Raw genomic sequence first — 27,334 nt, 5'->3', positions numbered from 1 at the left:
ATGGAATACTTCTGCAGAAATGCTTTTGCAAAGCATCAGAGTAAAGCAATAACCATGTGCAGAGGAGAAAACACAACTGGCCATGGCTGGAGAGCTGCTGAGAATCTGTTATAATGCACTGATGAGGAAAGTGGGGTATTCCTGGGACTTCTGAAAATCACGATGGCTGCCGTCATGCCAGGGCACATCAGATTCTTAGGGATTTTATAGGAACATGTCCCAGCACAAGGTTGCCGTCACTTCTTGGTTGACCATGCTTCCCGTGGGAGTCAGCATGGCAGTGAGCCTCATTAGTGTAATCTCTCTGCTAAAAGGAGAGAGAACTCATCCCTTGAGATGTTCCGGGGACCTCAGTAAAACTCCATTAGTTCAAGGTCAACAAGAGTTCTTTTAGAACTTGACTTCTAGGATCCACAAGCAGCAGGGGTGGTAGACAGTGTCCCCCCACCATAAGCTAACCCCAAACCCCGGACCCCAGGTTCTGGTTCCCTCTGCCTCTGCTGGGATTGGGGGCCATTAATTGGGCCCCTGCCCTCCTATATCTTCACCTGCCTGCACGGTGCTCACCGGGCATCCCCACAGGCTGGACTCTCAGACACAAACGCTGGTGGAGCTGTTCCGACAGGTCTTCTCTGTATGAGTTATCTCATGTCAGCCTCCTGAGGACCACTGAGCTAGGTTTTATCACTCCTGCTTTCCAGACGAGAAGGGGAAGCAGGAAGGTTACATGACTGGTTCACAATCAGCCACAGGAATGCATAGCTGGGCCAGAACTCAAACCCAGAGCAGGGGGTCCTCGGGGGCTGGCTGTCCACCCTCCCCGGGAACACGTGCCCACCAGCGACCTCATCCCCTGGACTCTGGTTCCCCTTCCCAACCCTCCTCCCCCCGGTGAGATGACCCTGAAGGTGAGGGTCACTGGAACCTCCTGCTTCCCCTTGTCACCCTGTGGAGTGGGTGAGTCCCTCATACACGGTGTCAGTGGATGGACTCTTCTCTGCCCCCTGGGGAGCCCCTGGCATGGGAGCAGGCTCTGAACTTCAAGAGGTCCTAGCTTTTTGCTGATGTGTGACCTTCCCCAGGTGACAACCTCTCTGAACTGTTTTCTCCTTGGTAAGAGAAGAAAACTGCCCCCCATGCATGCGTGTTGGGAGCAAAGGCAATATTTGCAGACATACCTGGCACTTCGGACCAGTATGAAGAAGGGTGATGGTTGACACTGACCATGGTTCTCAATGTGGGCCAGGCAGAGTGCTGGGCACGCCACAGGAATCAACTCATTTAATCCTCCCAATAGCCATTGGAAATAGGAACTACTATTATCTACGTTCAACAGAAAAGGAAACTGAGGCACAGAGAGCTTCAGTGTGCTGGTCCTTGTGGACAGAGGGAAGGACTTCTGAGCCCACATGCCTGCTGCCATCCTCAACCGGTCCCTGGCTCCACTCTGAGCCCCCTCCGGAGTGAGAGGGGACCCAAGACAGGTGTCAGAAGGCACAAGCCCAAGGGGTCCAGCCTGCCCCTCAGGGGCCCGATTTAGGACCACCACACAGGGACTGGGCAGAGCCGACTCAGCCCCGGCCTAGTTGCCAGAGAAGAGAGGCTCCCCTGCCCCCGCCTTCTGCAGGGACAGGGCCCAAAGAGGGGGGTCACCCACCCCGGGTCAACAGAAGGCAGCGGCCTCTGTCCTACCCCACCGACCGCAGCAGGCCAGAGCGCGTAGAAGCACCTTGCTACCCACGTTTGCACACCCACTCAGCAGGCTTTGGGATCTTTGTTTCCACCCCCCTCTCCCAAGCAAAGTACCCAAACTACTCCAGTATGGACGGAGATGGGGGAAGCAGTGGCAAGCAGTGATTTTGTGGTTTCCTGCCCCCGCGGGCTAGCAGCCCAACAACAGCAGGTGTAGGGCCGGGCTCTTCTTTCCATCCTACAGTGACCTTAGCTTCCTCATGATATATTTACCTTGTGGTTTCAGCCTCCCCAGGGGTTGGGGGCAGGGGGGTGAGAGGGGAGCCAGTGGTCCTGCTCTCCTGGCCAGAAACTCCCCCTCCTGACCTTAGAAGGCATCCCTCAGATGATTGGAAACACCTCAGTGGGGGGCCACCCTGGCTATGACCCGTAACCTCTGCAGACATGAAAAGACCGGCTCACACCAGTGCAGTTGCTCACCTCCCCCCAGGCCTGCCCCCTCCCCCAGCCGAGAATCCTGTGCTTGGCAAGCTGCTTCCTTCTGGCTGTCTTTATCCTTGGTGGGAGATCCAAGAGCTGAGCCCTCCAAACACACCGGCCTCCGCATTCTGGTGCCCCCTCCCCCCACCCCCACCCGGTTTCTGCGGATGTTGGCATCCAAGGGGAGTGGTCAGTGGTGTACGGGACCTGCCGTGTGCACAGCTGCAGCACCCTCCCTGGGGCCATCTGTGAACTGTGGACCACCGTGAGGGCGTCCTGGTCTGCCCAGACTGGGAGGGACGTGGCTCACCCACCTGGCTGTACCCCCAGCACTCTCCAAGCCTGTGGGGGCGCACACAGTAGTGCATGGCCATTCCTGTGCTTTGGTAAAACTTAAAAGAGCCAAGGAAGTGGCTACAGACCCCACAGCACAACCACTTGCCAAGGGCTAGTGCACCAAAGTTTCCTAGCACAGCCCCCGCGTGCGCACAGAGGGTGAGTGACAAGATGAAAGAACAAAGTAGTGGGTCCTGGTGAACGGCAATGTCCTCTGGGGAGGGTGGCCTCGAATACAGTAGGGGTGAGGCAAGAAGGCTTTGGGGTGGGGCAGTAAGAGGGTGGTGTGAGTAGAGGCGATGGCAGAAGTCTCAAGTGACCAGCGGGGTGAGGATTTGGATGCACAGCCCTCGGGCTCCTGCCAGGAGGACGGTGATGAGGACGGCCATGAGGTCCTGACAGGGAGGCCCAAAGCCCAGGGTGGCACCAGCTAGGGCCAGAGGTCTCTCCCACAGGAAGATGCAATTCTAGTGTCCAGAGGACGGGAGCAAGGGCGCAGAGTGAATCCTGCTTTGACCCTTCATGAGTGGCTGTGGCAAGTGACCCGCCCGTGCCTCGGTGTCCCCTTCTGTGAAACAGGTCACAGAAGGACGCTCTCCTAGGCTCAGTGAGGACTCTGCTGGTCAGAGCGCTGGACCCAAGGCCCGGCCGCTCCACCTCCATCCCGGAACCTGCAGCCAGGGAAGGCCCCGGTGTCCAGGAAAGCCCTGTGCCTCCAGGGCCAGAGCTCAGGTCTGGGAGCCAGGGTGCCCCAGGCACACCTGCCATATGGACAGGCCCCCAGAAGCCTCGGCCCTTTCTGGAGTCCCGCTAGTCTAAGGGGCTCTGACCGCGGGGAGGGGAGTGTCAGTGGGCGGTGGGTGGGGGTGGGGGTGGGGGTGGGTCCCGGTCCGCAACCCCCCGAGGTTGACCACTAGCAACCATGGTGGGGAACCGGTGGGGGCGCCTCCCCAGAGAGGGGGTGGGGACGGCGAAGGCGGGTCAAGTCCAGGGACAGTGACTGCGGGGTGGGGGGTGGGGGCAATTACCCGGCCAGGGCGGCCTGGGGGGGGGTTAAGGCGGAGATCGCGGGGGGGGGGGGGGGGGGGGCGGGTTGGCGCAGGGAAGCCGGGTGCGGATACGGGGTAGGGGGGGAAGCGCGTGGGGGGAGGGGGGTGCGGGGACCGCGGGCGGGGGCACGTGGGGGGGTGGGGGTGCGGGGACCGCGGGGCGGGGCGCGCGTGGGGGGGTGGGAGTGCGGGGACCGCGGGCGGGGGCGCGCGTGGGGAGGTGGGGGTGCGGGGACCGCGGGGCGGGGGCGCGTGCGGGGGTGGGGGTGCGGGGACCGCGGGGCGGGGGCGCGTGCGGGGGTGGGGGTGCGGGGACCGCGGGGCGGGGGCGCGTGCGGGGGTGGGGGTGCGGGGACCGCGGGCGGGGGCGCGCGTGGGGAGGTGGGGGTGCGGGGACCGCGGGGCGGGGGCGCGTGCGGGGGTGGGGGTGCGGGGACCGCGGGGCGGGGCGCGCGTGGGGGGGTGGGGGTGCGGGGACCGCGGGGCGGGGGGCGCGTGCGGGGGTGGGGGTGCGGGGACCGCGGGGCGGGGGCGCGTGCGGGGGTGGGGGTGCGGGGACCGCGGGCGGGGGCGCGTGGGGGTTCCGGGGGCGCGCGGGTTGCGGGGCGGCCGCCCCCCGTACGCGTGGGTAACCGGCGCTAGACTCGGAGCGCACCCTCTGCGTCTCCCTGGCAACCAGCCTGGGCCCCGCCCCTCTCTCCGGGTCGCGCCGGGAGGAAATGGGCGTGCGCGCGGCGTGCGCTTCCGGCAGGAAGGGGGCGGGAGCGAGTGCGAACTGGCGGCGAGGAGGACCAATCGTGGGAGACGGCTGGGGACGAGCCAATTGGCAGGGCCGCTGGGCGCGGGCAGGGGCGGAGCCCGGGGCGGGGCTGGCGAGGCCGAGCCAATCGCAGCGACCCGCGGGGCCGGGGGCGGGGGCGGGGCCGGGGGCGGGGCCGGGGCCGGGGGCGGGGCCGGGGCCGGGGCCGGGGCGGCAGGGACGGAGGAGGCGACGGCGGCCTGTTCCGGCGGGGTGTGGGGTCGGGGTCCGGGGCTGCGGCCGGCCTGGCCATGCTGCAGCTGCGGGACTCGGTGGACTCGGCGGGCACGAGCCCCACGGCAGTGCTGGCGGCCGGCGAGGAGGTCGGCGCGGGCGGCGGGGGCGCGGGCGCGGGCGGGGGCGCGGGCGGGGGCGGGGGGCGGCCGGGCGCGGGCACGCCGCTGCGCCAGACGCTGTGGCCGCTCAGCATCCACGACCCCACGCGCCGCGCCCGCGTCAAGGAGTACTTCGTGTTCCGGGTGAGGCGGGGGGCGCGGGTCCCGGGGGGGCGGGGGGCGGGGGGCGGGGCGGACGCTGAGCCCCGCCCCGCCCCGCCCCGCCCGCGCAGCCCGGCACCATCGAGCAGGCGGTGGAGGAGATCGGCGTGGTGGTGCGGCCGGTGGAGGACGGCGACATCCAGGGCGTGTGGCTGCTGACCGAGTGAGCGGGGCCGCGGGGGGCGGGGCGCGGGGGGCGGGGCGCGGGGGGCGCGCGGGGGGGGGCGGGCGGGGGCTGACGCGGCTGGGGCCCGCAGGGTGGACCACTGGAACAACGAGAAGGAGCGGCTGGTGCTCATCACCGACCAGGCGCTGCTCATCTGCAAGTACGACTTCATCAGCCTGCAGTGCCAGCAGGTGGTCCGCATAGCCCTCAGCGCGGTGGACACCATCTCCTGCGGGGAGTTCCAGTTTCCCCCCAAGTCGCTCAACAAGTAAGTGTGTTCAGCAGGGAGCCGGCGTCGGGTCTGTAGGCAGTGCGTGCAGCACCCACGCGGCCCACGCCCAGCATCAGCTCCCCGCCAACGCGAGGAGGTGCCCTAGGAGGAATCCTGGCTCAGAGAGGCTCTCAGGCTGGTAGCAGACGGAGCTGGAGGCCTTGGAGGCAGGCCTGACTTGGCATCCTAGGATGGGGCTAACTCCGCATTTTATCCCTGGCCAGGAGAGGGTGACACCATGACCTCACACTCTGCTCTAGTTGAAGTTTAACAGAAGAAAGGTAGTGTGTCCTTTTCTGTTTACAGATGTCCCTGGAAGTTAAATCTGAGCGTGTAACAGGCAGCTTGGGGAAGGGAGTGTTGTGAAACACGGGAGCCTAGACTTTACTCTGGTCGGGTGACTTCGGCTGCAGGGGTTTGCTTGGGTCGGGAAGCTGTGCTGACCAGGGTGCCAGCTAGCCGCCAGGCCTTCTGGACGGGGGACCTGAAGTGACAAACGTGTTGATTGTGTCCCAGTCCACCTACACGGTCTTCCCTGCCCCCTAAGCTGTGCTGTGTAAAGGTGGACTTGACCAGCACAGCACGGCGGTGAAGCAGCGTCCCCGGGTCCCACACCTGCCCACACCTGCCTGGGCTGCCCAGCGCTCTGTGGCCTGCTGCTGCGTGAAGTCTTTGTCTCTTCTCCATAGGCGAGAAGGTTTTGGGATTCGCATTCAGTGGGACAAGCAGAGCCGCCCTTCGTTCATAAACAGGTGGAACCCCTGGTCCACCAACGTGCCCTACGCCACGTTCATAGAGCACCCGATGGCCGGTGCGGATGAGAAGACGGCCTCTCTGTGCCAAGTAAGACCGTCGGGAGCGGTACTGCCCAGCTGTGACGGTGACATCCTAGGCCAGGCTTGCCCGCCACAGTTCCCACTTGTGGCTGTGTAGCATTTGAACTGTTCTGCTAAAACCGAGGAAGCAGATGTTTTAAGCTTCTTTTAAAAGTCTTAATTATCTTGTGTTTAAGTAGCCTCATGTGGCTAGTGGTTCCTGGTCAACGTAGCTCTATTATGTGGCCCCTGGTGGCCATGATGGCCTTGGAGAAGGACCCAGAAGGACTCTGGCCAGCAGTCTGCTGAGCCGGAGAGGACAGTGACATGGGTGGGCCCTGCCTGCCAGCCGTGCCCCTCGACCTGCTTAGATGGCCTGGCGGGTGGTGGGCAGGATGAAGTCGTCCCCCTGACAGAGCAGCTCAGACCTGTGGAGGGCAAGCCTCTGCGAGGCCTGTCGCCTATCCCCGTGAGCCAAGATATAGCCAGCATGTGGCTGGAGAGGCGTCTCTCCTGAGGACAGTGGCAAGGCTGACACAGAAATGGGTGGGGTTTTTTTCTGGTGTCGATGACTGATTGGCAACCTGTTTTCTCTCTCTCTAAGTTGGAAAGCTTCAAAGCTATGTTAATCCAAGCTGTCAAAAAAGCCCAGAAAGAGAGTCCCTTGCCAGGACAAGCCAACGGTGTACTGGTTTTGGAGCGTCCCCTCCTCATCGAGACCTACGTGGGATTAATGTCCTTCATTAACAACGAGGCTAAATTGGGTTATTCCATGACCAGAGGCAAAATAGGCTTCTAGCTGCCCCCCATGGGTGGACCTGGGGGCTCGGGCAGCAGACCTGAGGCTGGCTCCAAGGCCCCTGCAGGATCGGGGCTGTTAACCCTTAGGGAGCACAGTGCAAGTAGAATAGTCAAATGGATTCTATACTTTAGCTGAATCTTGAACATTGGGTAATAGGAGCTACAGACAAAGAGCAAAGTGAGTCTAGCCATCCCCGTCTTGGCCAGTATTCCATCTTCTAGAGTTTATTTCCGTGTCTTTCCTGGAGCGTCTGTGTGTGGCTTCTCGTGGCCCTTCCCTCGGCCCTCTAGCATGTTAATAAATATGTGCTCCCACCGGAACCTCCCTGCTAGCACTTCAACTGTGCAGATGCCTATACCTGGCGGAAGCCTTGAGACCCCGGTGCCTAGAGTTGCAAATACCTTTCTACTTGGTGTCAAATTTTATATTTTGAAATGTAATCCATCTTTTTTAAAGCTTACTGCAAAACAAGCCAGCAGGCTAGTGAACTAAACCAGTCTGCCTTGTTGGCTCCTTAGTGAATAGTAGCTTTGTGTAAATATGTTTGACCTAAAGTCCTACTTTTCCTAAAATTACAGTGTTCATACCTATGGCATCTTTCCCAGGCCCAGAAGTTTGCAGGAAGTCGTGTGTAGACAATTCATTGATATGAGAGTTACCTTGATAGTTCTTTGCAAACAATTTGACACCCATGCCTGTTCCAGGTTTGGGTTGCCATAGTTACATTTAAAATGGGTATTGCTCAGTTTGTTTTTTAAGGAAGGGACCTTGTCAGATTCTTGTCTCTCATGCTGCTGACACTCGGCTGGGTCCCCACCGCGCCCATGCAGACCCGAGGCCGCCCGCCTTGCCCTGAACACGCCCGAGCTGTGGCAGCCTGCAGAGCATGTCCATGGGAACTGCAGCACACTGCTCGTGCTCCCACCTGTCCTCGGCTTGCTGGCTTGACTAGGAGCGCTTGTTATCAACTGAAGTGCTGGCTCACTGGTTTCTTCCTCCTTATTTACAACTCTGGTGTAGCATTAGTCGGCATGGATGTGATCCAAATGCAGCAGCCTGCTCAAATTGGAAGGCTGCCTCCACACCACCTGGGTCTTGAGCATTTGCTTTTGGTCTCGTAGTAAAGACATTTACAGTTGAACGGATGTCTCTCCTTCCTTGAAGCTGTTAGCTTTGTAAAGCTCCCAATTTGCCGTGCTTGTTCTGGATCCTCGGGGGTCCTGTCCTGGTACAGCTCTCTCACGGGGAAACCCAGACAGTGGTGTGCAAGCTAGCCTGTAGCCAGGATGGCGAACCCAGGTTTGGAACCTACTTCCTCCACTTCCTCAATCCCAGCTGCCGTCAGAAGCACCCGAAGGTAGAGGTGAATGGGATTTCCCTGGACAGAAGGCCAGGGTGGACCCCCTGCAGAGCTGACCTTGACCCAGTGGCCCCCCGATGGGGCACCACCCTCTCAGCCCTCAGGGTTCCCGTCCCTGCACTCCAGAACATGCCCCAACACCCCATGTGAAACCCAAGCCCGTTCTCCAGAAAACTCCAGGGATGGGGAGCGGAGGCCCCAGAGCAGGACAGGATGTTATCTGAGGGACAAACAGCTGCTGGGGGGCAGTTATTTCGTGTGAGTGACCCCAAACCTGAAACAAGAAATCCTTCCCACAACCCAAACCTTTCACCAACACAAGTATCAGCCATTTTGTGAATTACCAAATATTTATTTTAAATAAAAATTCATTTCATACTATACATATTTACAAAAATGCTATAGAAAAATAAAAGCGAGTCCTTTCATCTGGTTCACTCACTAGTTGCAGCAGCTCCCCAGAGAAATCTGATCCCGACTCTGCAGCCGGTAGGTGCCGGGAGGTGTTCCCCTCTGGTCACACCCAGGCCTGGATATGTATGGGTCTTACGTGTGGTCACCTGGCCGTCCGAAGGTGGTGCCAACCCTCTCCTCAGTCTCCAGGAAACACAGACAGAAGTGATCCTTACTGAGGAGGGCCAGTGAGTCTCCGTTTAAATGCCAGCACAGAGAAAGCACCTGAAAGTCACCTAGGGAAAGACAGGTGGCCAGAGGGTTAAAGAGTGAGCACAGTCCCAAATCCTGTGGGCAGAGAACAGGCCTGGAGAGCCCCAGCTATAGCCCCAGATGCCCATTCAGGGGGGTCTCCTACACCCAGAAAAGCTGAGCACCTCGGGGCCCTTGCCAGATGTGCATATACTGGGGTCTGGCCGTGAGGTTTACCCGAAGATCCTGAGCGAGGCTCTCACGTGAGCCACAGTGTCCAGGTCTGCAGAAATGTGCCAGTGTGCTAGGGCTCTGCCTATGGCGGGCCGAGAATATCGTGCTCACCTTCCCCGGGCACCTGCACTGACACGCAGCCCGCCGGCGACCACAGGTACACCCTGCTGCCTCCCGTGCAGATGGCCAGCCGGGGCTGCTGCGGGTCCCACTGGAAGGCGCGCACTGGGGACAGCTGCTCCAGGACCACGAAGAGTTTCAGCTTTTGTATGTCCCAGATCCACACGGCATTGGGGATGCTGTCTGAAGGAGGGTGGGGAGACAGGGCAGGTCCTGGGTTCCTCACCACCCCTGCCTGCTTCAGCATCCACACTGGAGAGGACACTAGGGGCAGGCCAAGGGCCCCAGGGGCATGGCTGCCACTCTGGCATCTGTACAGGCTGGACCCCCCACCCCAGTTCACAGGCCACAAGGGCACATTGGATGGTTGTTCTTAAAGCCCTTAAAAACGTAAACACCCTTCCTGTATAAACCAAACCAGCAGCCATAGTGGTGCCCAGACCCTGTTCTCTACTGAACAAAAGAAGAGCCCAGTGGCAGGGGACACTGGCGCACAGCTGCTGCTCTGCAGACAAGGCCTGGTCTCCAGAAGCTTCTGTGGGCACAATGTCACAGTACAAGACGGGAGGACACAACATCCTGGGAAGCCTGTTACCAGGGTCTCTTCCCATACAGTCTGAATGCCTGGGCACTGGAGGAAAGAAGACAGGATGCGGGGCTGCAGCCACTGACCGTTTTTTGTCGCCAAGAAGTAGTTGTCTGGACTGAAGGCCAGCGCTCCCACTCCAATTTTCGGGTTTGCTCGGTCAGCAACCGGCTTCAAAGTCTGTAAGGAAACTGGCACCGAGGCGATCTCATCTAGAACGTGGAGAGGGGACACTGCAATCTCCACCTCAGGGCAGCACTTGCACCGCCTGACCCATATCGGCTGCTGCCTGCCCCAATGGGGAAAGCTGACGTCACGTTAACATGTGGGGTGGGGGCTTAACAGGAGTGGGTCCCGCGCTGGGAGCTGTGTCACCTGTCAGTGTCCTGAACGCACCACCACGGGGTCTACATCGTGGAGAGGCTGCGCACATGAGGCAGGGGTGTGTGGAAAACCATGCCTTCCCCTCAATTTTGGTGTAAACCTAAACTGCTCTACAAAATAGTCTTAAATACCCAACATTATAAAACCAGCAGCAGAAGGTTGTAAGATGATGATGAAGTAGGCAGGTGTGCCTCCCCCTTCAGGGTGCTTACTGGGCCTGGGGGAGTGGGGCACGGCCTGGCCCAGGGGCCGCTCCAACATCTCCTCCATCCTAAACTTCTGCCCGCTGTACCGATGTGGGAACCAAGGCACAGGCGCCCTGCCCAGGCCCCACACCCAGCTCTGCAGCTCCAGGGCCCCCGTTACTAACGGCTCTTCCTCTTCCTGGCTCATCCAAGGGCATTTTACCATCCATTAAAGAAATTGCCCTCAGAGGACCAGCTGTCAAAAATGAGATTTCCAGTGCTTAGATGCAATCAACAAAACATTTCCCCAGGTCTACTGATTCATGGGTGGAGGGATGCTGGCTGGACCTACTACAGGAAAAGGAAAATGTACCTTAAAAATAGAATGTCTAGGGACGCCTGGATGGCTCAGTGGTTTAGCGTCTACCTGTGGCCCAGGGCGCGATCCTGGAGTCCCAGGATCAAGTCCCACATCGGGCTCCCTGCATGGAGCCTGCTTCTTCCTCTGCTTGTGTCTCTGCCTCTCTCTCTCTGTGTTTCTCATGAATAAATAAATAAAATTTAAAAGACAAATAGAATGTCTGGGGGCACCTGGGTGGCTCAGTGGGTGAAGCATCTGCCTTCAGTTCAGATCATGTTCCAGGGTCCTGAGATCGAGTCCCACATTGGGCTCCCTGCTCAGCAGGGAATCTGCTTCTCCCTTCCCCTCTGCCCCCCAACTGCATGACTACGTGTACTTTCTCAAATATATAAACTCTAAAAAAAAAGAAAGGTCTGAATTCCACCTGAACAAATGGCAGTCTGTCATAAAAAAGGAGGAAAAAAAAAAAAAAAAGAAAAGGAGAACAAGTGAACCCCCCGCCTGCTGCTCACATTTGCTCTCGGTGGTGGAGGATGGGCCAGGTGCTGCTCTGGGTGGGGGGAAGGCAAGGAGGCCCAGGGCCAGCCGTGGATTCTTCTCAGCTTCCTTATACACAACCTGGAACACAGGACAGTCCTGCCACCACCCCGCTCAGGATGGGTGGGGGCAGATGTGATGACAGCACCACAAGGCATGCCAACCCTGGTGACAGGACAGACGGGCCCAGCAGCACCCTCAGTGGCTGCTGACTGCAGGTTTATACACAACTAACAGACACAGGCCGAGGGAACGAGGGGCGTCTGTGACTGGCAGCCTGATGGGCCTGTGCCAGAGGAAGTGAAGGAGAACCCGCCTGCCCTACAGCATTAGAGCACGCTCGGGCTGCGGGCTAAATGGCTGGCCTGCTCGGTCTTGGCCTCCCAAGACCATTGCTTGGCTTGTCTGTACCTCCCTGTCAGGACCTCTGCCTGAGCCTGACATCCCCAGGTATCCCATCCCTTCCCTTCCCTCCCTTCCCTGGCCTTCGCCTTCACCTTCCCTTCACCTTCCCTTCGCCTTCCCTTCGCCTTCCCTTCACCTTTGCCTTCCCTTCGCCTTCACCTTCCCTTCGCCTTGCCTTCGCCTTCCCTTCCCTTCGCCTTGCCTTCGCCTTCTCTTCGCCTTGCCTTGCCTTCGCCTTCCCTTCGCCTTGCCGCCTTCCCTTCGCCTTCCCTTCGCCTTGCCTTCGCCTTCCCTTCGCCTTGCCTTCGCCTTGCCTTCGCCTTCCCTTCGCCTTGCCTTTGCCTTCCCTTCGCCTTGCCTTCGCCTTGCCTTCGCCTTCCCTTCGCCTTGCCTTCGCCTTGCCTTCGCCTTCCCTTCGCCTTGCCTTCGCCTTGCCTTCGCCTTCCCTTCGCCTTGCCTTCGCCTTGCCTTCGCCTTCCCTTCGCCTTGCCTTCGCCTTCCCTTCGCCTTGCCGCCTTCCCTTCGCCTTCCCTTCACCTTGCCTTTGCCTTCCCTTCCCTTCGCCTTGCCTTGGCCTTCCCTTCGCCTTCCCTTGGCCTTCCCTTCGCCTTCGCTTCGCCTTGCCTTCGCCTTGCCTCCGCCTTCCCTTCGCCTTGCCTCCGCCTTCCCTTCCCTTCGCCTTGCCTTCGCCTTCGCTTCGCCTTCCCTTCACCTTGCCTTCCCTTCGCCTTGCCTTCGCCTTGCCTTCCCTTCGCCTTGCCTCCGCCTTCCCTTCCCTTCGCCTTGCCTTCGCCTTCGCTTCGCCTTCCCTTCACCTTGCCTTCCCTTCGCCTTGCCTTCGCCTTGCCTCTGCCTTCCCTTCCCTTCGCCTTGCCTCCGCCTTCCCTTCCCTTCGCCTTGCCTTCGCCTTCCCTTCACCTTGCCTTCGCCTTCCCTTCCCTTCGCCTTGCCTTCGCCTTGCCGCCTTGCCTTCGCCTTCCCTTCGCCTTGCTTTCGCCTTGCCTTCGCCTTCGCTTCGCCTTCCCTTCACCTTGCCTTCCCTTCGCCTTGCCTTCGCCTTGCCTTCCCTTCGCCTTGCCTCCGCCTTGCCTTCCCTTCGCCTTGCCTTCGCCTTGCCTTCACCTTGCCTTCACCTTCCCTTCACCTTGCCTTCACCTTCCCTTCCCTTCGCCTTGCCTTCGCCTTCCCTTCCCTTCGCCTTGCCGCCGCCTTCCCTTCGCCTTGCTTTCGCCTTCCCTTCGCCTTCCCTTCGCCTTGCTTTCGCCTTGCCTTCGCCTTCGCTTCGCCTTCCCTTCACCTTGCCTTGCCTTCGCCTTGCCTTCGCCTTGCCTTCCCTTCGCCTTGCCTTGCCTTCCCTTCGCCTTCCCTTGGCCTTGCCTTCGCCTTCCCTTCGCCTTGCCTTCGCCTTCCCTTGGCCTTGCCTTCGCCTTCTCTTCGCCTTGCCTTGCCTTGCCTTCGCCTTCCCTTCGCCTTCGCTTCGCCTTCCCTTCGCCTTGCCTTCCCTTCCCTTCGCCTTGCCTTCGCCTTGCCTTCCCTTCGCCTTCCTTTCCCTTCGCCTTGCCTTCCCTTCGCCCTGCCTTCGCCTTCCCTTCACCTTGCCTTCCCTTCCCTTCGCCTTCCCTTCGCTTCCCTTCGCCTTGCCTTCCCTTCCCCTTGCCTTCCCTTCGCCTTGCCTTCACCTTGCCTTCCCTTCCCCCTCGACACTAGTACCTGTAGCCCTGCCCCTGCCGACCCTCCTTCCATCTTTACTCATGTTTCTCATTTGTGGTCAAGCTCCCCAAGGCTGAGGTCAGTCTGTACCCTGCTGAATGGATACACATGCCTGCCTCAGGACCTTTGCACTTCCTGTTCCTGCTGCCTGAACCACTCCTCCCTCAGATCCTGTTATCACTTCTTCTCGGTGTCTGACCCTGTAACCCCTCCACAGGCTGCCTGTCCCTGCCTGCCCCAGGGACACCCACCTCCACTTCTCTAGCCTGGTCCCCCAGCTCCAGATGCTCAGTGCTTGCAAGTGGGAGGTACTGGGGGTAGTGGGGGAGAACAGGGCAAGGACACCATTCCAGTCCTTTGTGAACGTGGACAGGAAGACAGGGAGAGCACTGGTGGCATCTGATGCGTGAACTGTGGTAATGACAGAAGTTTCTGGTGATGAAAGTACCTACATCACGATCAATAACGTGATGTAAAGAGCAGTATTCTTCTGCCTCCCTTCCCCAAATACTGCTCAAAAGGAAACATGCGTTCCAGACTTACTATTTTGGGATTATTGATGGTTGCTGGATGCCCAAACTCTGTGATCATTTTCCAAGTCACGTGATTAAGAATGCGCACCTGAGGGGAGAAAGGGAGTATGAGGGCCTGGCCTGCGCTGTGCCCCGGGTATCATGAAGGGCACCACCCTGTCCTCACCTTCCCGTCATAGCTTCCAACCGCCAGGAATTGACTGCTGGGGCTCCAGGCCACTGACTTGACACCCAGGGACCACTCGTAGGCACAGTACGCAGACAGGAGCCGGCCATCCAAGGAGTAAAGCAGGACCTTGTACTGCAGGAGACACCGTGGTTGGTGAGACGCACACCAGCCCCACATGGGAAGCATATAGGCGCCTGGCGGGTGGGGGGGCCCTCGGAGAGCAAGCGGGAAGTGGGAAGGACAGAGCCGCAGGACAGGCCCTCCCACAGGGGTGACCTATGGACCCTGGCCACAAACGGAAGGACTTTCTGGTCAAAGGGCTGCTACTCAGCATCAGAGCCCAGGAAACTAACCGAGCCGTCACATTTTGAAAGCATCTGGTAAACACAGGTGGATGCGCTTAACACACCAGGGACCTACCTGGCTACTTTGCATACCTCCAGACAGGTGTCCCACACTGCCAGCACACAGCCGTTGGGGGCCCACTCAATCCCTGCGAGGTCCTGGGTCTCCGTATCGAAGTGCTTCCGAAGGCAAGAGGGAGAAACAAATTCAACTGGAAAGTGTTTCCTTAAACAGATTCACAATTTATGATTGATATTTTTAATACATTAGTATTTCATTTACTTATATAGAAATGGGCAAAAATATTACAGCTCTGTCCCTCTGCCATTAAAATCCTGCCTGAGCACTGAGGAGGTCCCAGGCTGGCCGCCAGTGGCTGGAACCTCCCTGGCAGGACAGAGCCCAGTGAGGCCCAGCACCACTGGCCACAACGTGCCCCTCTCTCTCCCCACCCCCCCGCCTGGCTCAGCCTCACTCCTGTAAGGCCAACTCAGGCAAGATCCTGCCAGGACACCCCATGCTTGGTTGGGGAGGCCTCCTTGGTGCTCTGAGGGAACGGGCATTTCCATTCTGGAGGCTTCTCTGCCTCCAACCTCCTGTAGATAGAAGCCTGGCTAGGGCAGGGCTCTGCACCCTGGGCTCCGAGGCACCCTGGCATCTTGCCCAGAGCAGGCCCTCCTCCTCCTCCTCATACAGTAGTATGGTCTGACCCCAGGAAAGTGGCTCACGATGATGCCTGTCACCTCCTCTGCATGCCAGGTGGGCTGCGAAGCTGCACACAGCCCCTGCCCTCTGGCGCGAGGACAGCTTGGTGCTGCATGCTCTCCTGACAGTGTCCTGGAGCAGCTGGGAACCCGTGTTGGCCACCCCACCTGCAGGATCAAGCGCCTCCTACCCGCAGGAGCTGCCAGTCGCTGCAGACGAAGACGCTCACGTGATCCTTGCAGTCGCGCCGCTCCGCCAGCGCCATGTAGCGGCCATCCTGGGTAAAGGTGATCCCTGTGAGAGAAGGGCCTGCTGTCCAGGGCGGAGGACGGGGAATCACACTTGCAGAGGATGTGGGACGGGATGGGTGCATGCGGCCCACAGCGGAGCCACGGAGCCATGACTATAGTCTTGGCTCTACAGCCTGGGCTGCTCCATACATGCCCCAGGCCCCCAGCTGGAGAGATGTGTGCAGGAAAACCGAGGGCACCGGAGCCCCCAAAGAGCCACAGAATGTTACTGGAAATACAGCTTTGACCTCAAATGACCCCTGACGGGTTGTCACACGCCTAGAAGACAAAGCATAGGGAACTCCACTGGCTTTAAGTCAGCTGGTTGTTACACTTATTTTTACTTTTGAATGAAATTACTTACTTGGAAGAAGTAAATTTAAGGTAAGAATCTGGAAATAAACTTTGGGAGAAAATGCTCAGCTATATTTTCCAGACCTGTTTGGGCTCAAAAAGCCCCAGGCCCCAGCTCACACTTCGTGAGCCAGAAGAACACACAGATACCTGTTGTTTCCACTCAAGAAATGTGTATGCTGTCTGGAGAGACACTCATACTATAAAGATAAAAAATGAATGTGCGATCACATTTCATTCAAATTCAAGTCGCAAACTTAGTGACAACAGAAAAAATGGAAGAAATATTCAAATTACGTAAGGCTTCCTTCTCTTATTGAATGACAGACACGTGACTGCACATTCAGGGTCGGGTGTCCACTGGGGCCTGGCAGCCCCCTGGAGTCACACAGTGGTGGGCCCAGTGTGTGGCACCTCCCCCAGGCTCAGAAAGCACCGGGCTGGTGACAGGAAGCCTAGTGGCCTGAAGTTCAGATTGGGGAAGGGAGGGGGGTGCGGAGGTCTCAGGAGAGGCGTGAACGGTGGGGCCTGGCCCCAGTCCTACGACATGGGGATGGGGACCACACATATAGCCTGCTTCTTTGAGGCCCTTTGACCCACTGAGATTTTGCCTCATCCTCTAGAGACACACGTGGGAATCACAGAGAAGCATCAGCAGGCACGGGTGCAGAGAGACAAGCCAGCGCTGTGCTGAGACACTGCCCATAAACCCTCAGGGATGGAACAGGGCACCCCCTCCCTGAATCTCTGAACCCAAACTACACAGACATGGCTTTCAAATCAGCTTCGGCCGACTCACCCTGCTGACAGGCCTTAGGATATTTGATGTAGGACACAGATTTTGTGCACAAGGACCAGACAGTTATCCGTAGCTGTCGAGAGAAAGGGGAAAGAACACAGTGAAGATGCAGCAGGTTCCGAAAGACTGCCTGAGGTCACCAGCAGGTCACCAGTGGCCCGAGTGCGCGGTTTACTGCAGAATCAAAAACAGTTGTAGCTCCAGGGCTGTTTTCTTCTGACAGTTTACTGTGGCTAAATCTCATGTTCTTGGTATTTGCTTTTCATTTTGTGACCATTATGTGAGCGACACAAGGTCAAACATAAGGGCATTTTAGTTTGAAAATTCAAAGTAACAGTTTTCCTTTTGTAACAGACCTGCAGAAGCCGTGTAGTCCAGGAAACATGTTCATGTGGGAATGCTGTCCAGGACTATGGGTGTCCCCAGGACTGAGTGAGGTTGCCTGGTTCCTCCTGTGCCTCAGCAGACTTGTGAGCAGGAGGTGGCAGGACAGGACCGCCCGCACGGTGGCTGTGCCACATGGGGCTTCTGGGGTGACCACTGTGTGGCATCAGCCGCCTGTCCTCTCCTGTCCCCGAGTGCCTGGTGGGGTGGACACGGACACGTGTCCCCAGAAAAAGACCTCAGAGGGGACGTAGGCCTCTGTGTCACAACATTCAAGTGTTCAAACACTCGTCTATACTTGCAACTAATACTGAGCTTCTATAACCCTCTAGATCCTTTCATAGTTGAAAAGTGAATAGAATAGCCACAATTTCTTTACCCCAATTCCTAGTTTTGTTTCTGAGAACTGTCTCCATGCCATTGCCATTGGCCAACATGGAAGTTCACTACCTGGAGCGTCCAGCAGCTGACTCTGAACACAGACAAAGCTGGAAAGTTCACATGGGCTTGGGCACAGTAACCAGGGAACATGCTATACACACAAAGCCAGGCTAACAGATCAATAGAACAAGAGTCCAGACACAGACCTGCACACATGACAACTGCTGACAAGTGCAACTGGGGAAGACAAAGATTCAAAATAGGTCCTGCATCTAAACGTAGGCACCAAACCATGACACTCCTAGAAGAAAACAGAGTAAACTCTTTTTTTGATCTTGGGTTGGGGGGGGGATTTCTTTAGATGCTAAACGCAGAAAACATAAAAGAAAAAAGATGGATGCTAGATTCCATCAAAATGAAACACTTCTGCTCTTTTAAAGAAGCTTAAGGAAACGAGAAAGCAAGCCATGGAGCAGGAGAAAACACCTGCCAAACACCACCTAACAGAGGACCTGTGTCCAGGGAGTATCACCAGAAGCTTCACAACTGAGTGACATGACAAACAACCTGATAAAGATTCAACAGAGGATATGGACAAGTCATACAAAAACAAGTACCTGAAGGATGTTTAACGTCATCAGTCATAAGGAAAACACAAAACTGCAAGGAGACAGGACACAGCAGAGACCAACAACAGAAACCTGGAATGACAAGTGTTACTGAGAACGCAGAACACCTGAGCTCTCACCTGGGGGAGCAGGCACGGGCAAGGGTGGCAGGCATGAGAGAGAACCATTGGCAGCTTCCTAAAACGGTCCATGGGCACCTCCAGGTATCCCACCCCCCAGGCATCCCACCCCTGGTATCTCCCCGAGAGTGAGGACGTGAGGACGTGTGCACAGACTCCTATGTGCGTGTTCACTACACTGTGTCCATCACAGCACACATGGGGAACAGTCCAACTGCGTGTGGATAGGCGGACAGAAAGCAAATGCCCATCCCTGTGCAGTATGATGGCACCCAGCTACCAGGAGCCGCTGCTAAGGCCCTGGATGACAGTGGTGCTGAGTGACAGAAGCCTGCAGGCTATGTGGTCCTGGGGCCAGCGTCAGGGTGGACAGGGTCACTGCTCTCACTGGGCGGGATTGCTTACCAGCCCTTACCTGGCTTTGTGGAGGTGTAAGAAAGTTTGTCAGTTTATTTTTGTTGAGGCGGCTGTAGTCTGTTTACAATGCAGACCCCAAGACTCACAGACATGGAAACGTGGGACATAACAGGAGTGAAACACCATGAGCACCCGAACCAGGAGGCCATGCTACACCAACAGCCAATAAGGCAGGTTGTGAGGCAAACAGGTCCATGAGGAATGAAGAACGGTGATTTACATAAAGGTTCAATTCACCATGATGATACAACAGTTCTCACTGAGTATAGCCGGTAACAGCCTCATGAGTATGTGAGAAATACCTGAGAGAACGAGGGCAATGAAGAGGCTAGACCCATCAGACAATGACATGCTATAAACCCCGTGACTTAAACAGTGTGTAACTGGCACATCAACGGAGCGAGAGCAGAATGAAGTCAAGTGTTTGGGGCACCTGGGTAGTGCAGCCGGTTATGTGTCCGACTCTTGGTTTCAGCTCAGGTCATCATGACATCAGGGTCGTGGGATCAAGCCCTGTGTGGGCTCTGTGCTCAGAGGGGAGTCTGCTCGGGGTTCTCTCCCCCTTGCCCTCCCTTCTCTTGCACTTACTTTCTCTCTCTCTCAAACAAATAACATCTATAAAAAAAACTTCAAAAAAATCAGACATGTTCTGTAAATATAAAGAAATTCAGTTCTTGAAAATGTTATTGGGAAAAAGATAAAAATTGATCCCCACCTCACACCACACATTGTTATGGACTCCACATGACCCTGAACCATGTATTTACATGAAGTGTAAGAATGTGTAGGCATGTAAAACAAGGTATGAAAGCATTCGACCTCACTAACAGGGAAATGACTATTAAAACTAAGATGTAATAGCACTATAGCTCTACTGGATTGGCAATCATTTTAAATGCTGATACAGGGATGCCTGGGTGGCTCAGTGGCTGAGCGTCTGCTTTTGGCTCAGGTCGTGATCCCGGAGTCCTGGGATCAAGTCCCATATCAGGCTCCCTGCAGGAGCCTGCTTCTTCCTGTCTGCGTATCTCCCTCTCTGTGTCTCTCGTGAATAAATAAAATATTTTTTAAAAAGTAATAAACGAGATCCCTGGGTGGCTCAGCGGTTTAGCTCCTGCCTTTGGCCCAGGATGTGGTCCTGGAGTCCCGGGATTGAGTCCCACATCGAGCTCCCTGCATAGGGCCTGCTTCTCCCTCTGCCTGTGTCTCTGCCTCTCTCTCTCATGAAAAAAATAAATATTAAAAAAAAAAAAACGAAATAAACAAATAAATCCTGATACACAAATGCTCTGGAAAGTTGAATGCAATTTACTCTAACCAGGCAACCTCCAAGGTTACACCCAAGACAGGGCATCTCAACACAGGTCATGTACAATAGACTCTGGAGAATGTGGATCCCAATACCTCAAATGCCCAGCAACAGCAGAGGCGCATGATTTATCCTAGGAGGGATGGAAGAACCAGCCACACCGTCCACATGGATGAACGGACAACCATGGAGGGGGAACAGACACAGAATACAGAGGATGAATTCATGCAAGTAAACTTTAAATAAATGCAAACCAAACAGTAGTGTGTACACAAGCTGAAGAAAGGCAAGACGTGATGAGCACAGGGTCAGAGGGTCGCTGGGAGGCTCTGTTCTCGGGCACCAGGGGAAGCACACACATAGGCCTTCCTTTCTCATACCCCCGGAACCTCATCCAGAAGGTGCATGATTTCTCTGTCATATTGACGTAAGGGAGGCAGAGGGCCGGTGCCATATGCCCATCTGGAGACTGGATCCTGGCCCCAACAATTCTGATCATGAGGACTGTCGGGCGAGGCTATAGACATAGCTAAAATCACCGCATCTGGAAACGGAGTTTTAACATCTTTAAAAGGCCAATGTGTAGACCACAGGGAAACTGGGTGCCCTTGGACTGCTGGTCACTCTCCAAAAGCCTCTATCAGCAGATATCAGATTAAAGCAGGATTTCAAACTGAAGCAGAAGCCGTGTGGAGCCACACAGCCGTCTGGAGCCACACAGCCGTCTGGAGCCACACAGCCGTCTGGAGCAGCCATCCCAGCCAGGCTGGGTACAAACCTTATCCCAAACGATGCCAACAAGAGAAAGACACGGAAAGACTGGGTGATACCCCACAGGGTCACTCCGCATCCTCATGGCTGTGAACAAATACACCCCCTTGCCACATGCACACACTGGGCACCTGGCAGCCCAGACCTCAGATGGCCCTCAGGGGCTTCAGACTCAAACACTGGGTTATGATGCCCCTCTAACAGCACACTGATAAAGGGATTCAGGGAACTTTCTACATTTGAAACAAACACCACTGACACCAAAGACCTTCTACCCTCACACCTTATATTTGCCAAATTCCCTGTATTTATATATTCATGAGTCATATTTATACTCCCCGGGTTAGCTCGGATTTATTACCAGATTTCAAACACCTGTCTCCATATGTGGGGCCCCTGGGCAGTGCCAGTGGCCTGGAAGAGCACCAGGGTGGACACTGTGGATGAAGCAGTGACTGATGGTCACAGGTCAGGCCTCATAAGGGAAAGATGTAAACTCATTCACAGGGAAGCTCACCTTCTACTGTCAACGTAAAGGAACCTTTTAAATCCCTAAGAATGTAATTGAAGAATTTTTTTTACAAATCTGCTTTTATTTTTCTTTAAAATTGAGCAGAAAGATTATATAACGACACTGTGTGATTTTAACACCCTGATGATTTAAGACACACATCTTTCTTCAAAACTTACCCATATAACCACTACCATGTGATTTCAGGAGGAATGGATTCGAGACGTGTGCCCGTGCACTTACATGGAACTCAGTGGTATTGAGAATGTGGCGCCCGTCGGGGCTCCAGCATGAGGCCACCAGCCCGGCCGAGCCCTCGTCGATTCTGCAGTGCCATTCCGGCTGCTCCAAGGACCACACCTGTATTTGCAACACACAGAAGTGCAGAACCGCGACAGATCAGCTCACTACCCAAGCCTAAACACAGCTGGCCGTCAACTGCTCCCAGTCACAACCCAGGGAAGCTTTCCAAATCTCCCGTGCAGAGGGGCCGGTGCCTGCTGGCAGCATGGAGCCTCACTTCTGCGTGAATCTGCTACGTTGAGTTTTAAAGTTTATGCCTTAACCAGCCCTAAGCGCTCCTTTAGGTTCACTTTAGATCTATAAAAAAACGCCACGTCTACCACTTCCCAAAACCCGTGACGCCCAAGTTGCTAGAACACTGTGAACACTTCCTGTTATGGAATTCTATGTGATTACAGATTAAGAATATCTAAGTGTTTTCTTGTTTTGAAAGTACTTAAACCATGAAAAGTATTATACTTTTAAGGGAAAACTAGCTTTGAGCTACACTGCCTCTTTTTTTTTTTTTTTTTTCCCCAAACTATGAGGGCACAGAACATGATCACTCTGTCCAGGAAGGCTCCTGGCTCTGAGCCCTGAGGGCAACACACCTGCACCAGCCCCCGCTTGTACATGGCACACAGGATAAACAGGGAGTCCGCCGACCACTCGATGTGCTGGATCTGGTCCAGGCATGTGTACAGCTGAAGGATCTGAAGGGTGTTCACATCGCGGACCACTAACCGGTACTGCACACAAGAAGCCTAGAAAGGGAAAAGAAAGCCCCTGATGGTCTACAATCCAAAGGAAGGGAGCCTGTGGGATATCCGCACTCTCCTCCATCCAGGAATTCCATTTCCTTCTCTCCCTTCAGATGCATCTTCTATCTGGATGACCTCATGTTCACCAACTGTTTTGCCCACTACAAACATAGGGGAAGTTCACACAAAGATACAGTTGAAACATACAAACTATATGTTAAAATTATGTTCCAGGGTAAAGTATTCTGTTAAAACTCTCTACTCGAGTCATTTTCTACTCCTTTCCTACTTAAACCTGAAGAACTAAGGTAGGAAGTACTGTGAGTCGAGCTCTTCTGTGAACTAACCAAGTGCTCTGCTGCTTGGACCACCTACAGACAAGCCATAGGAAGTGAGGATGAGGACTCGGGGTTCTTGGTGAGGACCACTGACACGTAAGGATGCTTTTTGTAAACACTCGCTTACTTCCAAGTAACAGAACATACACTCTGGTCTCTGCCCCTGGGCCTTGGCACAGGACACTTAAAGCCCCTGAAACCTCCTGTGTGAAAGAAGCTTCTTTTTTTCTAATGAGGCAACTCTAGGTGGGTTCCTGGTCCCTAGAAATACCAATAGCTATGATTAGAAACTTGAAATTTTCAGCCCCATGCCATCCTCTGGAGATAGGGAGAGGGGCTGGAAATAGAGTTCATAAATGATCATGAGGAATCTTCTGTAAAATGCCAAAAGTACAGGGATCAGAGAGCTTCCAGACTGGTGAACACATCCACGAAAGGAAGGTGATGCAGCCCACACTCACAGGGACAGAGGCTCCTGCACTCGGGACCCTCCCAGACCTTGTCCTACCTATCTCTTCATCTGGCTGGTCACCTGTCTCTTTTATCATACGCTTTAGCACACTCACAAACACAAGCGACTGTTTCCCTGAGCTCTGTGAGCCACTCTGGAAGAGTCATCAAACCCGGGAGTGCTGTGGGAATGTGGGTCTCGCAGTCCAGTGAGACAGAAGTTGTGTGTAACCTGAAGGCCTGCTACTGTGGCTGGCATGTGAGGTGGGGTGGGCACAGTCTACCTGTGGGACTCAAGGCACACAGTGCCAGAATGGACACCCCGCTAGTTCAAGGGCTGTGGAACACCCCGCTTCTGGCAAACATGACCGCGAGTGTCAGCAGTGCATTGAGTGTAGCAGCAGTGTGACAGCAAAGGAGACGTATGGGGTGAGGACCACACTTTCCTGGCATAGGAGGGAGAAGCAGAGATGCTTTCCTCACAGCCGCACTGCCTTACTCTGGATACGGACTAGCAAAATGTTCAAGTGTCAACACTGTTTTCTTGAAGACAGTTTATGGTCATATTTGTTAATAATAGCCACATCTAAGCAAACAATTTGAGTTTACTCATCTGCTGACTATAGATTATACCACAGTTTAAAAATCAAGAACTGATTTTTAAATGTTAACGGCTTCCTTCTGGTCCTTATCAAGATCAAACCAGATTATTGGTTTGTGGTCTATGAACAGACGTTTTACAAAGGCTTCATGAGTTGTCCTTGTCCAAAGGAGAGGGGAGGGGCGCCTGGGGGACTCAGTCGGTGAAGCATCTGTCTTCAGCTTAGGTCAGGTCATGATCCCAGGGTCCTGGTCATGATCAGCAGGGAGCCTGCTTCTCCCTCTTCCTCTGCCCCTCACCCCGCGTGTGCTCTCCCTCTCAAATAAAATCTCTTTTAAAAAAATAAGGAGAGGGGAGGGCAACTGCAGATTAGAACAAGCATGGGTCATACTGTAGCTTTGCAATCAGTTACAATGAACTCGTTATGAAATGGAACTTCTGTATCAACACTTGTAAAAACACATCAAATCTGTTGCAAGGGGGCAGCCCAGGTGGCTCTGCGGTTTAGCGCAGCCTTCAGCCCAGGGCCTGATCCTGGAGACCCAGGATCGAGTCGCGCGTTGGGCTCCCTGCATGGAGCCTGCTTCTCCCTGTGCCTGTGTCTCTGCCTCTCTCTGTGTCTCTCATGAATAAATAAATAAAATCTTCAAAAAAAATCTGTTGCAAGATATTAAAAATAGCAACACAGACCTACTTTCTTCAGGATTTAGGAGAGCTTTGAAGAAGAGGATTCCAGTAACATTATTATCAAGCTTCTTGCTATATTTTCACTAGAGTGTAGAAGCCCAAAGAGCAACAAAAAGAAAGTAATACATAGTCTCTTTCTGTAATTTACTGGGATTTTTATAAAACCAATATATGGGGAGCACTTTGAAAAATACACCAAGGTTTCTGGGGTGAACTTTAAGCAGAAGACGTTATGTATTTTTTAGCTGAATGCTAATTTACATGATTTAGAATACCTCCATAAAGGAGTTATATTCTCAAAGAGCTAGACAAATAACAGGAATGTTAATAAGCCTCAATCTGAAAACGAATCATAAGGCATCAATAAGTTCATATAGAGAACTAAATGCCCTTTTGTAAGGCATCATTTTTTTCTTAATGGATTTCCCATGTCAATTATCCCCTCTACCGCCTCCCCCACCCAAGGTTCTAAGCATATACACTGATGATATTGGTACATTTCAAAACTTCCATTTCCTGTCCAGAGTAGCTCGGTGACTTCAGCACCATTCTCTCACCCGGTAATGAAGAGCTCAAATCCTAACAGCTCAAATAAATAGCAATGCAGACAACTCCATTTATCTGGACATAGAACACTATTATTTCAACCACTTATTCGGCACATGGTAGAGACTGGCGAAGAAGCCTGGGAAAGACAACGCAGCTGCACTACTGTACCAGGGTCCAGTCAACGGAATTATATATTTGCCTTTATGCGTCAAAATAACAACAGTGAGCTGATATGCTCCGTATCCTCAAATGTGTGGAGACAGCATTGCCATTATCTGCCTCTGACAGATGGAAACTGAGGTGCAGGGAGGCTCACACCTGCCCAAGTCCAGTTCCTGGGGGCCCCTGCTTAGAGCAGGACTTAGAGCAGGACTGCCTGAGTCCCCTGCCCCGCGTATCCACCCGGCCCGGATATCCACCCCCGTCCCCCTGTCCCAGGTACCCACCCCGGCCCCCGGCCCCAGTGTCCACCCCGGGTACCACCCCGGGTCCCCACCCCAGTCCCCCTCCCCGGTGTCCACCCCGGGTCCCCACCCCGGCCCCCTGCCCCGGGTCCCCACCCCAGTTCCCCTCCCGGTCCCCACCCCAGCCCCCTGCCCCGGTGTCCACCCCGGGTCCCCACCCCGGCCCCCTGCCCCGGGTCCCCACCCCAGTCCCCCTCCCCGGTGTCCACCCCGGGTCCCCACCCCGGCCCCCTGCCCCGGGTCCCCACCCCAATCCCCCTCCCCGGTGTCCACCCCGGGTCCCCACCCCAGTCCCCCTCCCGGTCCCCACCCCGGCCCCCTGCCCCGGGCCCCGGGCCCCGGTTGCAGGCATCCGCCAGGGACCACTCGTTGAGGCCAGTACCCGCGGCCCCCCGAGCTGCCCCTCCTCCGGCCCGAGGCCGCTCACCAGGTATTTGCCATCCGGGGAGAACTTGCAGAGCAGGTTGGAGAGCTTGAACACCTCGGAGAAGTTCATGGCGACCGCAGACCCCGGGGCCGCGCGCTTCTGTGCAGCTGGGGCGGCCGCAACCGCTACCTCCGCGGCCGGAAGTGACGGAGAGCGGAAGCATGGCGCAGCCTATCAGGGCCCCGGGTGCCCGCGCGGCACTGTGGGGCTTGTAGTTCAGGCGGCTCCGCCCCACCGCCCTCCTTCCTGACTCGGCTGTCCATTCCCGCCAGGGCTGCCAGAAAAACGCTGGGCGCGCGCTCAAATTGAATTTCAGACGAACAACGAACCATTTTTGTGGACAAATGTTTCTAAAACTTCATGGGACAAATCTATACTAAAAAAGGTACCCAATTATCTGAAATTCAGATGTGAATGGGTGTCCCGTGTGTATTTACTCTTACACGTGTACCTATACATAAACACTTAGATGTAAATATATTTACATATAAACGCGTTTCTCCATATATGTAATAGTGCATATGCACCTGTGTAAATGCGCATTCGTTTTCCCTAGATGTTTCAGCTGCATCGGGCAACCCTACCCCGCCTCCCCTGGGTACCACCTAGGTCTGGGGGAGCGACTGGGGCGCTGACTCCGCAAGGGGCGGGCGTCGCGCTCCCTCCGGTTCCTCACACGCGCGCCCTCTGCGTTTGGACCCGCGTAGAGGAGAGGCACCGCGCGGGAGCCCGACCTGGGCCGGGGTCCTCCGCACGGGGCGGCGGGCACCTGCGTCAGCGTCGCGCACTTCGGGCTCGCTCCCAGCGAGTGCCGTGCCCTCTCGCCTTCTGGGAACCCCTAGTCCTCTTTCCCCGAACAAGACTTCCCCCAGGTCCCGGCCAGGCCCTGCCAGCGCGTACGCAGCCTACCGGGTCTCGCGGACCCAGACACCTGCGCTCGATCCTCCGTCTGAGAACCCAGCCCCAGCCTGGCTCCCCCGCACACCTCCGTGCGCACGGTCCCCGGCCCACTCCCCAAGGACGCCCCCCAACTTCTGGAACAAAGGGGTAGGAAGTGCGCGCACGCGGCCGGGTAGGCGGTGCCGGCCTTCTCCGCACAGGGCCAAACGGATCCGCGCATGCGATTCGCCCTCGGGTCCTACCCCCTGCACCTCGAAACCAGGAGGTGAGCAGTACAGGTGTGTACAAGTGGGCCAAGTGCGCCAGTGAGATGCGGACCGTGGCGGCCAGAACCCGGTCTGCACCAGCCCGGTTCGCGCTCACTTCACCGGCGACACTGACGCGAGGGTCACGCGGGCCCGGGGACGGCGGTCCGGGGGCCGATAACGGGTCCCGCGAGCATCGGAAGGCAGCGCGCCGCGGGGGCCGCCGAGGGCCTCTCCGAACGCGTCCGGCGCGTGGGGTTCTCAGGCCGGGGCCCCGCCCCGCGCGGGTCTCTGCGCCTCGACGCGCTCCCAGGGCACAACCCACGTGTGGCCGCGGACACCCCCACGTACCTGCGCGAACGCAGGAAAGAAAGCGGCGCCGGGGCCAGCAGGCGGCGGCCAGGGCAGGGAGCGGGGTGCGGGGTGCGGGTCGCGACCTGGGAGTGTCTGCGTCACCGGGTGCTCCCGGGGGGCCGAGGG

The 27,334-nt window shown here is 56.1% G+C and overlaps 2 protein-coding genes across 4 annotated transcripts; one reads left to right on the top strand and one right to left on the bottom strand.

Moving 5' to 3' along the window:
* The first annotated feature begins 4,541 nt into the window (after positions 1-4,541).
* TPRG1L (tumor protein p63 regulated 1 like) lies at positions 4,542-8,048 on the top strand. Of its 2 annotated transcripts, none has more exons than XM_055306202.1 (5): positions 4,542-4,679; positions 4,925-5,016; positions 5,111-5,287; positions 5,980-6,133; positions 6,710-8,048. In XM_055306202.1, the coding sequence occupies exons 1-5, from the start codon at positions 4,608-4,610 to the stop codon at positions 6,902-6,904; spliced, it is 690 nt and encodes a 229-aa protein (XP_055162177.1). In that variant the 5' UTR covers positions 4,542-4,607; the 3' UTR covers positions 6,905-8,048. The 2 variants fall into 2 exon arrangements, with proteins under 2 accessions (XP_055162177.1, XP_055162176.1); XM_055306201.1 differs by having other exon boundaries at positions 4,570-4,835.
* Positions 8,049-8,189: 141 nt separating this feature from the next.
* WRAP73 (WD repeat containing, antisense to TP73) lies at positions 8,190-25,876 on the bottom strand. 2 transcript variants are annotated; one of them, XM_055306199.1, is made up of 12 exons: positions 25,710-25,874; positions 22,044-22,196; positions 21,394-21,510; positions 16,630-16,702; positions 15,377-15,480; positions 14,574-14,660; positions 14,134-14,268; positions 13,978-14,055; positions 11,295-11,400; positions 9,939-10,064; positions 9,258-9,449; positions 8,190-8,956 (listed from the first exon to the last, which is right to left on the bottom strand). In XM_055306199.1, exons 1-12 carry the CDS (start codon positions 25,776-25,778, stop codon positions 8,814-8,816), a joined length of 1,383 nt encoding a protein of 460 aa, XP_055162174.1. In that variant the 5' UTR covers positions 25,779-25,874; the 3' UTR covers positions 8,190-8,813. The 2 variants fall into 2 exon arrangements, with proteins under 2 accessions (XP_055162174.1, XP_055162175.1); XM_055306200.1 differs by lacking the exon at positions 9,258-9,449 and having other exon boundaries at positions 25,710-25,876.
* Positions 25,877-27,334: the final 1,458 nt, after the last annotated feature.

The sequence above is a fragment of the Nyctereutes procyonoides genome, unplaced genomic scaffold, assembly GCF_905146905.1.
Source record: "Nyctereutes procyonoides isolate TBG_1078 unplaced genomic scaffold, NYPRO_anot_genome, whole genome shotgun sequence".
In the NCBI taxonomy this organism is placed as follows: Eukaryota; Metazoa; Chordata; class Mammalia; order Carnivora; family Canidae; genus Nyctereutes; species Nyctereutes procyonoides.
Note: the sequence above shows the minus strand (reverse complement) of the source record. Positions and strands in the feature narration are given on the sequence as shown.

Bases quoted from the DNA above. Each gene is read 5' to 3' on its own strand.
- TPRG1L (XM_055306201.1), top strand. From the start codon at position 4,608: ATGCTGCAGCTGCGGGACTCGGTGGACTCGGCGGGCACGAGCCCCACG. The intron at 4,836-4,924 runs GTGAGGCGGGGG...CCGCCCGCGCAG, and splicing joins AGGAGTACTTCGTGTTCCGG to CCCGGCACCATCGAGCAGGC. The intron at 5,288-5,979 runs GTAAGTGTGTTC...TCTTCTCCATAG, and splicing joins CCCCCCAAGTCGCTCAACAA to GCGAGAAGGTTTTGGGATTC.
- WRAP73 (XM_055306199.1), bottom strand. From the start codon at position 25,778: ATGAACTTCTCCGAGGTGTTCAAGCTCTCCAACCTGCTCTGCAAGTTC. The intron at 10,065-11,294 runs GTGAGCAGCAGG...TCCACGTTCTAG, and splicing joins CTCCACCACCGAGAGCAAAT to ATGAGATCGCCTCGGTGCCA. The intron at 8,957-9,257 runs GTGAGCACGATA...GTCTTTCCCTAG, and splicing joins AGTGCAGGTGCCCGGGGAAG to GTGACTTTCAGGTGCTTTCT.